Source organism: Cottoperca gobio, chromosome 14 (genome assembly GCF_900634415.1).
Source record: "Cottoperca gobio chromosome 14, fCotGob3.1, whole genome shotgun sequence".
Classification (NCBI taxonomy): Eukaryota; Metazoa; Chordata; class Actinopteri; order Perciformes; family Bovichtidae; genus Cottoperca; species Cottoperca gobio.
In genome coordinates, this window is record NC_041368.1 from 17,538,624 (window position 1) to 17,553,082 (window position 14,459).

General features: G+C 39.0%; 1 protein-coding gene across 1 annotated transcript; it reads right to left on the bottom strand.

Annotated features, from left to right (window-relative positions):
* Positions 1–477: 477 nt before the first annotated feature.
* On the bottom strand, positions 478–13,875 carry hspa4a (heat shock protein 4a). Its single transcript, XM_029448293.1, has 19 exons — positions 13,566–13,875; positions 11,610–11,667; positions 11,343–11,483; positions 10,105–10,227; positions 9,066–9,165; positions 8,739–8,872; positions 7,969–8,213; positions 7,602–7,678; positions 7,072–7,223; positions 6,700–6,806; positions 6,261–6,394; positions 5,546–5,727; positions 5,145–5,228; positions 4,244–4,396; positions 3,611–3,736; positions 3,379–3,486; positions 2,124–2,243; positions 1,859–2,020; positions 478–1,473 (listed from the first exon to the last, which is right to left on the bottom strand). The coding sequence occupies exons 1-19, from the start codon at positions 13,670–13,672 to the stop codon at positions 1,270–1,272; spliced, it is 2,517 nt and encodes an 838-aa protein (XP_029304153.1). The 5' UTR covers positions 13,673–13,875; the 3' UTR covers positions 478–1,269.
* Between the last annotated feature and the right edge of the window lie 584 nt (positions 13,876–14,459).

The following is a 14,459-nucleotide window of genomic DNA, read 5'->3' on the forward strand; positions in this document are numbered from 1 at the left end:
TATTTTCTCTATTCACACCCCTATATAACCCAGGTTGACATAATTTCTTGTTTTGTCAGTCCAAAATTGAATTAAGTTCACAAAAATAGACCAAAGAACAGGACAGTCACATTTGAGAAATTGCAATCGGTGCATTTGCTTGAAAGAAAACAACCTAAAACAATTAATTATCAAAATTATTTTCCAAATAATTGTATGTCCAGTGATTAATTAATCCACAAATCGTTCATCTGGATCATTGTCTGTCAAAATTGCAATGAAATGTCCTCCTCGTCAACTTTACCAAACAGGGTAGAGCCAGGACACATAAAGTTATATTTTATGGCTACCATATCTATGCATTCACTCAGATATTATTTTGTGACAACAAATTAAAGACACTTAGGCAAAGTTTACAAGAGTACATGGTGTTGTAGGGTGTTTTCTAACAGCAATGAATGCCTATTGTTTGTCAAAAAAGCCATTTCACACATCTCACACTTTTTTTGTCAAGATTTATTTTTGCTTTTTTTGGGTGATGTAGCAATAACAGCAGCACCCTGAAGGTGATTTGTTAGACCACCATTCACACTGTTAAGTAGAAAAAAAGACAATACAAGGCTACCAGAGAACAACCAACAGACCATTGCTTTTGAATGAGAAAAGCCAAACAATGAAATACTGCATGACAGTAACTTTTAGTATCTAGTTTCAACATACAATACAAGTAAACTCAACAAAAACTCCTTCCTTCTTCCTTCTAAACTAAATAAATCATAATCCAGCAGTTACAATTATTTGTCATGTACAACTTGGAACAATCCATATTCGTTTACATGAGCCACTGTACCTATACCGTAATTAGACAATATTGAAATATTTTACATTTTCATTAATCCTGTGTGTATTTACTAGTTTTCGTCTGCACAGCCACTTTGCGTACAATTCTTTAAATTTGACATTCTTAGCTTAAATGTGTTCAGTAGATGCTGAACAAAACAATCTTTAACTTAATGGCCATCAAAGCAACACGGAGAAAGCAGTTTCCACCCTACGCTTACAACTTTTATGTCATAAAGTAGTCCATTCAATATTAATATTACGCAAATGTTTTTGTATTTATCGAAAGAAAATGAGAAATTACATGCCGAGGTGGCTGACTGTATTAATAAGGGATGCTGCGGTCTGTGTGTTCTGTGTCAACAATAATCTCTCAGAAGAAGGACAGAATCGGGGGGGGGGCGAGTAGCAGGACAAACGGAAGTGAAACTCAGATGGCAGCTGTAACAGTTACTCAATGTCCATTTCAGGGAGCTTGTTCTCCGCCGCTCCCTGTTCTGTGCCTGCAGATGTGGCTGTGTCTGAGTTGCATGGCTGGCTCTCTGTTCCCTCCTGCCCATTGACTGGCCCATTCTCCGTCTTCTCCTCCTCCTTCGGAGGCTCCACCTTGGGCTTAGGTTTAAACAGCACAGGGTTGCAGGCTGAATAAAGCTCCTGAACAGGGAAGAAGAAACCATTCATTATAGGAAGGTTAAGAGAAGTACATGTTTCTCCAGAGACCATGTTTTGCTCACTTGATCAGAGTTTTTAAATGAAATTACGTTGACTTTCTACAACCAAGTCGTACAATGAAAGACTTGTTTTGTTGTACAAACAGAACATAAAGCAATCACGGTGCTCCAGCACAAGAATGTGCTTTCATCATTTTCCCCACTCCTTTTTGATTTCACCCGTGTGTCAATTTTAGATATCACTCAGCGGGAAACCAGACTAATCACAAATCTACAGGAAGTGGATTTGGTGAAGTCCGTGTTAGCACCCTCCAGTATTTTTTAGGTCATGCGTGTGTATGTGCCTTGAATGCACTCTCAGTCAGTACCTTCATCTTTGCCTGGATCTCCCCGACTTTGATGACTGGTTCCAGAGTGAGGTCCTGATTACTCTGCTGGTTCATCTTGCTGCTCCTCCAGTCCATGGCATCATTCACCTGCTTGTCAACCCGAGTCACCTCCAGCTCATCCAGATGATCGTACTGCTCATCCTGTCGGGAAAAGCACAGAGAAATTCTGACGTTCATTTGGCGATTGTTTATCAATAAGCATTCATTTGGTAAGTCAACAAACTTGCTCTTCGTGAAAGGTTACCTTTGCCTTGTAAGCTTCAATGACCTTCATGTACATCTGCATCTGTCTGCCAAGCTCCTCAAATGCTCGTGGTCTCTCCTCAGCTTCCATGTATCGCTCACAAATTGGCTGACCCATGTTCTGTAGAACAGAACATCGTGTTTAGTCAGTCAGTAGTACACAAGCACTGACGAAACAAGACTTATTCTACACTCAATGACAATGTTTTGATATTTTAGAGGATAAATTAATTCACCTATTTTACATATTGAACTATGAATATCAGCTTTCTATTACAATCACAGAATACAAGTAGGGTTCCGAGTCAAAAAATAAAAACAGTCTGAGAGAAAACTTGACTTATGCACCCCCCCACCCCCCCCTTTTGGCTCCGTTTCCAGGCTTTAGAAAATCTAGCTTTTGGCAGGAGACTTTGGCCAATCACAGTTCCTATTGGCTGCTCTACTAATGCAGATGCACGTCCCTTCAGATGGGGAAGCCTGATTCAACGATTTCAAAGTTGCTTTTCCAGCATTGGAAACACCTGCAAAGCAAATCAACCAGAAAAAAGGAGCACAGACTTATCAAGGAGTCTGCCAATATGTACGAAACGTGTCGGAGATAGGGGTAGAGAGAAAATGTTGCTAATAGTTTAGCCTTCAAAAAGGTCCTCGACTATGAGCTCAAGGCTACAGATAGCATAGCAACATTTCCTTTCCATATCTGAAACACTTGGCCGACACTGTAGCGAAAGCCTCGAATCACAGCATGTCATCTCAAAGGTCATCACAGGCCCACAAGTTTGCAAAGAAAACAGGACGGCGCTATATAACGCCATTGGGTTTACATCACGATCAGGATGATGACCAAATGAATGAGCACTCCCGCAGGTTACAGCCGTGTTTATGCACGTGATGTTCTGGTGGGAAGGGCTTCAAATATTTTCAAACTGATGTTTTGTTTTTGCCTTTTCCAGAAAACGGTCTCCCACGTGGCGTACCACTTGGATTACAATATGCTGGAAAATGATAATGACATTTTTTTACCATTGAAGTTGAAAAAGAAAGGCCTATCCAAGCTTTACCTCCACGTTCAAAGCCCTTTATAAATAAGTGCCTTCAACGTTAGTGTTGCATGTATCACTGTGACCCGTACACAAGTCCCAAAACTGTACAGTGAACCATCTTCTTAAAATCTATAAGTTAAACTTTTGAATGGAAATATTACTATTTCTCTGAGAAGCATCTGTGCAGTGACACACCGCATGCCTGGTTACCTTCAGTTCAGCCAGTTTGTCAATGTAAACTTGTTTCAGTTGGTCCTCTCCGTCTTCATACAGCCAGTTCTCTGTGTCCTCCAGTTTTAATGAGAATGTGTCACGATCCTACATGTTATACAATTTACAAAAACATCAACCAAACATGAGATGCATGGAGTATATCCGAATGTAAGTGAAGAGCAGTGTTTGCTAACATGCGCTATATTGCTTCAAGGTGTGATTTACTCACAGCTTCGTTCACAAACTTCTCCAGGATGCCGTGCAGTTTATCCCTCATGTCGTACACATACTCTTCTACGTTGTTCTTTGCGTCGTTTCTCTCCTTCTCCAGCTTATCCTGCATCATCATCTTACCCTGGAAGAGTCACGATAAAGGTGTTACAAACAGCACAAGTGCACAGAAACGAACCACTTCAAGGGAGGACAGAAAATATCAATTGTATTTGGTTGACGCTCACATCCACAGAATCATATTTAGAGCTAAATGGCAACTGTATCATATTTGATTCTACTTGGTCCACTTCCTTACATAATATTCCTTTAATAACTACAATCAAGACTTTGGTGAAATGTTACAATCATGTCGTAGGTCTCTGAATGTAAGCTTGTGAAGTTTATAAGTTCAAATATATTCCACCGCTGTAGTAACAAACACTCAAAAGGATTATGTCATTATTATATAAACAGATTGAGCACAGCTATTATATTATAAACATACATTATAAAGCCAAAGACCGTCATTAGTATTTGTTTTTAAATAAATAAGCAAATGAAATCAGGACCAGTAAGACTCACGAGCACATGGCTTGGACAAATACTGCGAGTGCATGCTGCACATTCCTGGTGATTTTTAAAGCATTACCTCATTCTCCACACACAGATTCAGTACGTCATTGGACAGCTGCCAGTGCAAATTGTTCTCTATGGGCAGCTCCACTGTCTTCGTTTTGACTTTGGGCTTCTTCGCCTGAGGGGGCTGGTCGTTCTTCTTCACCTGCTTGGCGTCCTCTGTTGTCTGATAAAGGAGAGAACATTCAACTATGATCTACCTGTAGGCCATGTTACATATTTAACACGTGCTTGAGGCAAGTGGAACAGTGGTGAGTCCGAGGATACTTCCAAAGATTCAATGGTCGTCAATCCGAATGATCTTATTCTCAAAAAGATGCCTTTACTAAACATAAAGCCTCGCGTGTCACTTTCAGTCACTTTCCACTCGTGAGTTGAAGCGAATAATCTATATTATTCTATATTAAATATTAGATGTGGATCAAACAAAAGACTTTTGAGGATCATTAGTACCGTTAAAATGATTTTGTATTTCATTTAAACTCATATATTATTTAAATTGTAACAGTTCTTAGAGTTGCCTATTTAAATGGCAGAGCTCTGTTTTGCAACAATTAGTCGTCGGTGTCCTTAAAATACTCGTTAGAAAGATTCTGGCTGCAGCTCAATAAGGGGATTTAACACAAATGAGGAAGGAAGGAAGATTCCACCCTTCCTTATTTCCTTCTTCTTCCTCACTACTTTACTTACTTGCTTCCCTATTTTTATTACTTCTTTGTTTACTTCCTCCTTTCCTTCCTAACTTCCTAGTACGGTAATAGGGGGAAAAAGGAAGGAAATAAGAACAGAAGGGAGTAAGTAAAGAAAAATGGAAGGAAATTAAGAAGGAAAGAAAGCAGTGTAATTCTGCCATACATAGTATCGAAAAGGTTTAGACATTGCGGTGATGGCTTTATCGCCCTGCACAAGGTTACCTCCATCTCCTCGGCCTCTGATTTCTTTTCGTCGTGGTCTCCCGCCTGGAGCTTCTGATCCTCCTGGTCCACCTGCATTTTGTTCTGACACACGGTAACAAAAGGAAAGACATGGCACATAAATGATATTGAAGATAACATATGGCATTTTGATTCTGGTTCTATCCAAACTCTGGGTTCAGACAGTTTCAACTGAAGTGTCCATATTTTGATTGTGATAAATGCAACACTTGAAGCAGTCTTGAGCTTGTTACGGCAAGATATCTAAATTCCATAATGACAACATTATTGAGTATGAAAAAAACCAAGGTGTGGCCAGACTGACTGTGTGAACGGGATCTCTTTCTCACTCACACACACTCATTCTTGTCTTACACCCAGTGCAAATTAACAGTACACACCTCCTCTTCAGTCACCGTCTGGTCAGTCTCGGTTGCCTCTTCCCCCTCAGGTATTTTCAGGACCTCTACGAGCGAGGCACTCGACACACTGAACATGCCGTGAACGTTGACCCGAACTTTCACCTTGACCTTTGCACTGTCTCCAGACGCCTGAGGAACCACATTCTTAATCAGGAACTGGCCTGTGGGTCGGAGGAAAGAGTTAAAAGGTTAGAATAGCTGAATCAATGAGCGAGGACGAGGAAGCTCATTTGAATCACAGGAAAATATACTGCAAATATTTATATATAGATATTTAGAAGTCACAATAAACATGTTTTAGCAATCATCAGCATGATATCAAACATCATGTGACTAAAGACTGGAGAGAGTTAGTTGATGGATGAACATAATTCAAAATTGCAAAGTAGCTGCAACCACTCAAAACTAGGAGCCAACAAGTCTAACATGGAGCCGGAGCAAATGTCAAAAGTTAAAGATTAATGGTCTCAAGGTTACTTATAACTGGCACACTTTGGATGTAAGCTTGCATTGCAAACTACAGATTAAATACAAAATATTCCAGAAACTATTTTTCAGTTATAAAACCTTTTTCATTAAATATAGCCCCTTTCTTTATTATATAGCAAAACAAACAGAAAAGGACTTATTCCATACTTGTTATTTTCCACTTATCTCGTACATACACGTCTTACTGAAGTGGAACTTTCAGTACCTATAGTGCTGTTGGGGGAGGGCAGCTCCTTGGGGTTGTTGTAGTAACCTTCAAGATTGAAGGGCTCTTTCCGGTAGAAGGTCAATACTTTGGAGAAGGGAGCTGCATGGTTCTTTGGGAACACCTCACAGTCACTGTAAATACACAGCAGGAGGTCAATAACGCGACAACAGTAAATAAATATTTTACAGAGGTGCATACTACTCAGGATTTAAGAAAATAATCTATTATAATGTGAATGTAACTTTCAGAGATTTCAGATGGTGTGTGTGTGTAGTACACGCACACAAATGGACTGTTGGCGTCAGTAGGCAGGTGTGGTCCTAAAAGAAATTCCCATGCAGACTTCTAACCTCATTAACTGCAGGTTTGGGGAATTGCATGCAGTGTTTCCCCTTAAGTAAAACAATTCCTTTTGTGACAGGGATGGAGATCGTACCTCAGTCCCTCTTCTGCAGCTGAATTCCATTTTAGAGAGATGGAGTAGGGAACAACGTCAGTAATGGAGAACTCTCTGACTTTGAATGCTGGCGACAAGATGGCACACTTAGGAGAAGAGGAGAAAATGACAAAAACACAAGTTACCAAAGCTTAAACTTTTCCCTTGAAGTCCCTTTCTTATTCTGACCAACAGCAAAAACATCAGTATCCAACCGAAATATTCAATTTCAAAAAACACACAAATGTTTAAACACACATCCTGCATTACATTACACATGAGCGCCATATTCCTCCCATTGTACTATCACAGCTGTCAGTGAGTGAGTCACTAATAGGACCAACGAGTTGGGTCATGACAGGTGAGCTGTACCTGCAGAGCGCAGCCTCTGGCCACGGCCTCGTCTGCGTTCAGGGTGGTGCTCAGCTCTTTGCCAAAGAATTTGCTGATTCGCTCTTTGATGGCGGGGATTCTGGAGGCACCGCCAACGATCTCCACTGCATAGATATCTTCCTTTTTCAGCTCTGGATAACAGGAAGCAGATGATGCAAACCAGGCTTGATGAAGTTTACAGATTCACAGCTTCACTTTTCAATAAACATTGCGAGTGTGCATCAAAATGACGTACAGGATATGTTTTCTTCTAAGGTCAATCCTTTGGTGAAAGCACATTACTCAACAACACTTGCACTACTGCTCTTATATACCCAAGTAAGATCTTTTTATTAGTTATTTGCCATATGACGCAGAATGGACAAGCAAGAGCAAACAGAGATAGAGAGGAATGATTAAAGGGAAGCATGCTGTCAGTGTATGGAGGGAGGGGCTGTCTCTTTACTCAATGCGAGTGTGCACGTGCTGACGGGGATAGTCCAGCTGCCATTAAAGTCAGATGTACTTACTGGCTTGTTCCATGACGCTGCGCAGGGGACCCTCGACTTTGGCCAGCAGCCCCGCACACATCTCCTCAAATTGACCTCTGGGGACACATGGTCATAGATTATTAATAGACTCACATACACAGAAAACTTCAAAGTCATTTCTAATTATAGCTACGCAATTTTTAATGTGTGCTCATCGCAGCCCTCTTTCATTTTCGAACATAGAAAAGAAAAGAAAAGAAAGACTCCAGATAATCAATAAATAGAGCAGACAGGTTGCTTTATTGTCAATGGCTCATTTACAGCATGAGTGGCACACTGGTTTCTGACATACCTATGGTATATCAGACTTCGTCCTCTTAATTACTAAAGGAAAATTGCATCTCACCTGTTAAGTTTACCAGAGACGTCGATGTCATTCATGAAGCACTCAATGTTGAGAGGCAGGTCGGAGGAGTTGGCACTCATCAGCCTTTTGAGCTTCTCACACTCTTGGTACAGTCGGACCAGCGCCCGGGGCTTGGACTTGACGTCCAGCTTGTACTTTTTCCCAAACTCCTCACAGAAGTGGTTGACCAAGATGTCGTCAAAGCCCTTCCCCCCAAGATCAGAATCAAACGCTGTGGCCAGGATCTGAAATATTGGAAGTTATGGCAAGTTATCAAACTACTGCATGAATATTTCCTTCTACTGCATATCTGTAGGTCTAGGATGGGAGCATGTGAGGATAAGTGAAAGAAGGAGACTTGTGCTCAACATTTCATTTATTCAATACATACGTTTCAATAAAACAACGTTCATTAGCTACATTGGTTATCAAAACTTTGGTCAGGTGAAGGTTTCTAAAAATGTTTTATAATTTGGTATGAAAAATGGTGCGTTTCTATTGAATTCTATTAAAACCACTTCCTGGTTTTGCCCTACTTGTCCTACCTAATAACCATTTTAAAATGTTAAATATTAAATGTTCTTTTCTGCTAATTAAATGTTATTAAATCATAAGTTTCATCTTATACTTCAGAAAAATTACCATAAACAGTAAAAGTAATTAAAAAAAAACTTTTTGGTAAAACCAGCCAAGAACATCATCATGCCCTAAAAACATTTTTCCCCGCAAGTATTGCTTTTCAAAATGGGCACGAATTATTCATTACTCACCTTAACTTTTCCCTTGTTGAAGGCACAAACTGACACCTGGTAACCCGAGTGGCCTACGTCCACAAACAGCACCACCTTGGGCTTCTCTTCTGGAGCTGGCAGATCCTGCTTGTAGATGCCATATGCCAGAGCCACTGCAGCAAACAGGAAGACTCTGATGTAAGTCTGTGTCCACAACTATTCTGACCTACATCTATAGAAAACTACCAGACTGCAAACAAATATAATGTGGACTGAGCTTCATGACATGCATTTATTTCACTGCATATGATGGAAAAGTTACAAACTAAAACTTAAATCTGAGTTTCAGTTTAGAGAACACTGTACCTGCAGTGGTCTCATTCATTAGTCGTAGACAGTTGAGGCCTGCGATCTGAGCTGCCTCCATGACTGACCTTCTTTCTGTGTCAGTGAAATAGCTCGGGACCTGGGAGGGGAAAAACAACGCAGATGAGGGATTTGAGAAGAACCACCAATAATAATAATAATAATAATAATAATCTGTATACACATGATATGACTGTGAGGCATTGATAACATGCCAAGATGTCCAAAAGTTCAAACATATCCTTTATTCCTTATGTGTGAATGATCACTTTGAACACTATTGATGCATGAATCGCCGGCATCACAAGATTTAGTTGCCGTGTTTGTTACTCCGGGTGCCGAAACAAAACATCTCCTTGTGGAAAAGGGCTAAATTTAGCTGTTGGCCACAGTAATAACAACATGTTATCCATCTCGAGTGATGATGCAAACTGTGGATTTAGGACCAGTGAAAGTAACAGCCTCTCTGTACAAGATTGGTAACATCACATAACACAACACGCAGAGCAAGACACACACACACACACACACACACACACACACACACACACACACACACACACACACACACACACACACACACACACACACACACACACACACACACACACACACACACACACACACACACACGGTGCAAGAGAGAAAATAAAGCTTTCAGACAAGACATCTGGAGAAGTGCTTGGATCTCAAAATGTCACATGAACAGGTGGTACTGCATATATATATATATTTTTTATATATATATATATATATATATATATATATATTTTTTTTTATATATATATTTATATATATATATATATATATATATATATATATATATATATATATATATATATATATATATAGACACACACTGCAGATGTCTCCAGAATTGGTACTGCATTTATTTATATATATATATATATATATATATATATATATATATATATATATATATATATATATATATATATATATATATATATATATATATATATATATATATATATATAAATATATATATATATATATAGATGTCTCCAGAATTGCTTACCGAGATGACACAGTCAGCAACTGGTTTCTTCAGTGCACTTTCAGCAGTCTCCTTCAGTTTGTTCAGCAGCATGCCAGTGACCTGCTCGATGCTGAACACTCTCTCCTCCTCCATGTACATCACCTAGAGATGAGGAGAATTAGGAAGATGATCAATGATTGATTTGTCCATGCACTGGTCACTTTGAAGAGGGTTTGGGCTGGTTTGCTTTCATAACATATCTGTTTGTATGTATGGAATTTTACAATATCTTTAAAGGCCGTTTTCTCAAAATTGTTTTTTTTTCTTCTTACGCTAAAACCAAATCTCCACTTCAGTAGCACTTACATACAACAAACTGTCCCGTTACATTCCTATCTGTATTCTTAAGGTTTTTACACAAGGGGTTTGTTGATATATCATTCATTGATAAGAGTGATGAAAAGAGATATCCAACATTCTGCAAAAAACTCTTATAGGAATACAAAATTATGAATTTTGAACCTGGCCTACATTTCTGTTCCAGAAATGTATGCAAATGAGCACATATTTAATAAGATAATGCCTCATTGGCATATTTAAACGTTACATTTCATAAAACTTATAAACTTTCATAAAAAATATCTTAATGTGAAGTTTCACAGTGATATCTATTAGTTAAATGTTTTACCCTATTCACCTGTAGTGCCTCCTCTTGGTGTCAAGGCAAAATGTTTGAATAGCTTATAAATAACTTAAATATAGTTATAGATAACAATACAAAAAGAAAGCCACCACAGTTTGATTGAAGGCAATTTAACCAATTGAAATATATCAAAATAGATCATAAATCAGGCCCTACAAGACCCTAAGAACATACCATATGTGTATATAATATGTAAATATGCTATCTGAAAACTCTGTATATAAGGACTGATTTTGCGGGCACCAACCAGGTTGATGCAATCCTCTCTGATTTGTCTTTGCTTCTGATGACTCACTTTAATAATCTCCACAGGGACACAAAAACATGCCGGCTGCGTGTTTGCAGTGAGCAAGCCAGGCATTGTCATTTGTGTACTTTGCAAGACCTTTGGGTATGTTTCGAGTCTTACACTATGTATCTGATGGCACCCAAAGTACATTTTTCAAATACATTAGGCTGGCACAGTACAACGATACAACCCTTTGTTAGACTTTTTTTTTTTTATAAAAGATTGTTTCTTTTTCTGCCACTACTTGTGGTTACTTATGTAACATCTAATACAGCAGAATCTTACTTTTATACCGGTGGATCCAGAGGGCATCGGTGCCAGATCGTACACCAAGTTAGACTTGGATGACTGGACATAGGGGTCTGAAAAGGCCCTGCTATGGAATCGCTTGAAGCTCTGCACCGTGTTCTGACTGTTGGTCACCACCTACACATGATGAAGGAGGTAAAAGAGGAGAACATTAAATTAAATAACATTACATTTTTCACTTTTTTGCATTCAATTTAAAAAACAATCTCAAAGATGTTAAAAGGGCAACTGAATTGATCTTACCTGGCTCTTTGCAGCTGCTCCTATAGATCGATTTCGTGGTCCAAATGATACAAATGAGCTGGAAGACAACAAACTAAATTGTTAAGCTATGACATACATGCTATTACGAGCAAGCAGCATAAGTGCATTGTATTGTACAGGTATTTGTAATTCAAGAGAGATTTACGTTAGTTACGCTAGTTAAGTTATTACATGGTCTTGTGACTATACATGAAATGTCAGAGCGTAACCCATATAAAACTGGACCTGTCTGCAGTAGCAACACTAGCAGTTTGTTTTGGTTTGCATAAATGTAAAATGTATTGTGTACTGTGAGCTGTCTTAAGATATTTGCTTACAAACTGTAGCTATTGTAAAATTAAAATATTTATAGAAGATATATTTTTTTATTTTTCGAGTGACGCTGAGATTGAAAAATCTGTAGTGGTATATCGATGTTCAAAACGGCAGTAGCGGTGAGATTGAAAATTGGCTAATGGTATACCGCTATGGGTCAGCGGTTTATGCCGATCTCTGGAGTGGTACGCCGCTGGTGCTCAACCAGCATATACCGTCAGGTGCCGCTTGAAAGTGGTATGCCACTGTCAGACTGTCACACCAGTAATGTTGCGCAACATAGCGCCATAAATAAACAGTGTTTCCCCTACCTTTGTCTTGGGAGGGCGCTGCAACTCACTTTTCACATTGAACAGGTGCTCTTTTATTAAATAAACTAAACGCTTATGTTATTTATCTAATTTATGTGCACGTTTCAGTGTTTACCGCATTGCTTTGAGCATTCACATTCTCTTCTCCGCTCTGTTTTGCGAAGGGCGGGGCTTCGCTCCCGACACACACACATACATGTGCGCACACACCTACAGTCAGAGCGGAGGAAAGGAGAGGCGGCACCTGCTGTTAGAAAACGGTATATCACGGTGGAACAAGAGTGGCATACCACTCCAGGGATTAGCATAAACTGTTGAAACAGCAACATATCACCAGCCTCTTTTCAATCTCAGTGCTACTGGATTTGTAATAGAAAGATTTAATAAAACCAGGATTGTGGCCTGCATTTAGAATTTGTTTTCATCCATCTCTCAGTTCACACAGTACTGTATAAATACATGGCGTGGTCAGTCCAATCAATGAAATAAACAATGTATCTGATGAGATAACACAACACTTCAATGGATATTCAAAAACAGGGTACAGTCTACTAATGTGTTATAATAAGAACTCATATCATTGCACTTATTAACAAAGTATCCTTAATAGCACATTTACAAATGTCAACATCTTACAAACGACCCTTAGAAATTCAATAATATAATGTTTCATTAACGTTAGATATGGTGACAGGACCACAAATCAGCGCGGGTACAAAGTGTGCCGTTTCAGCCGTATGAGCTGAATTTACACGATGTAAAAAACAAACATCTTGATCATATCATATAAGATATAAGTTAATATCTTTAAGTACAAATCATTAAACTCTTATATACACTCAAACTTGCTAGAATATTCTAACAAGAGGTTGGCTGCTGTCGTCATCGTTGAGTACATAACCGAGACGCACAGTTTGCCACACGGGGCACACCGGTTGGTCGGAGCGTTCGCCCTTAAGACATGAATAACAGTGATTAGAACGTGGGAACACCGCCCGCTTCTTGTTCGCCGGGCAACCAGAGCCGGTTTTCCAACTATACAGTAACGGTGATAATAAGAACTGTAAGCTTCGCTAACTAGCTAGCTGTTCCATTGTTAGTAGGAGAACGAGCTGTAATGATTGATTTAAAATGGTTCAGTTACACGTTAAAAAACGTTTTACTGATGGTAGCTAACGTTAGTCAGTAAAGATGCACTCACGTGTATTACCACCGGTGAGACACAACCTTTAGAAAATAAGCCCCCTCTCTCTGCTGCAGCTATTGGTTCAGAAGTCCAGTAAATAATACCTGTATTTGAGGTACTTACGGTGTGCATCTGTCGCTGTACTCGTTAGCGACAGTCTCGATCCCTCCGGCTCGGGCTACAGCTACATAGCAGCTCTGAAAGCCCAAGTCAAATCCCACCACTGACATCTTCGGCGATACGATTGCCTTCTCGCTATAATAACGTTATCTAAAGTTCGACCTATAAAAATAAAACAAACGTTCAGTTTTGAAAGGATGTAAAAGATAGGTGAAGTAGTTGTGGTGCACTGTTTTAAGTATAGCTACTTCTAGACATAATCCACACCGCTGCCAGTTACCGGTGTCTCTGATCTGTGCTGGCAGGCTGCAGCAGCAAGGTGGTAGAACTGACTTCTCGCAGGGAGTCAACGCGAGATTTGCGTCGTTCTAGATTTCTCTGGACCTTTCTGTAACCATGTGAATTACTGCTCTCTCATACTTTTAGTTTACGGGGAAATATACTGAGATACCTGACTACTGAGAGATAATTTCGGGGATTTAGATTTTTCTGTGAATGCAAATAGCATAAAGTCCGTTTTTTATATAAATTATAATATTACTTATTTATTGCAGTTAATTTGTGTTTATTCTGTAACAATATACACAACACAAAACACAAATGCTATCCAACTAGGACAAAATATAATAATCTAATTAAATACATGCATTTTAAATAACACATTGAAGCATGACCCTGTTTGACAACATTTAAGATTAAATATTGTAAATTGTGTTAAAGAATGATAGTTAAATATTTTCAAACAGAATGTCTGTGCAAAAGGTTCATCCTAACTTGTGTGTTTTACCTTTTTTAATTAACCAATATCTGAAGGATATACAACATTTAATTTGAAGAAATACTTTGCTTTTCATGTGTTTTTAGTACAAAATAAGTCATGTTTTGATGGTGGAATTA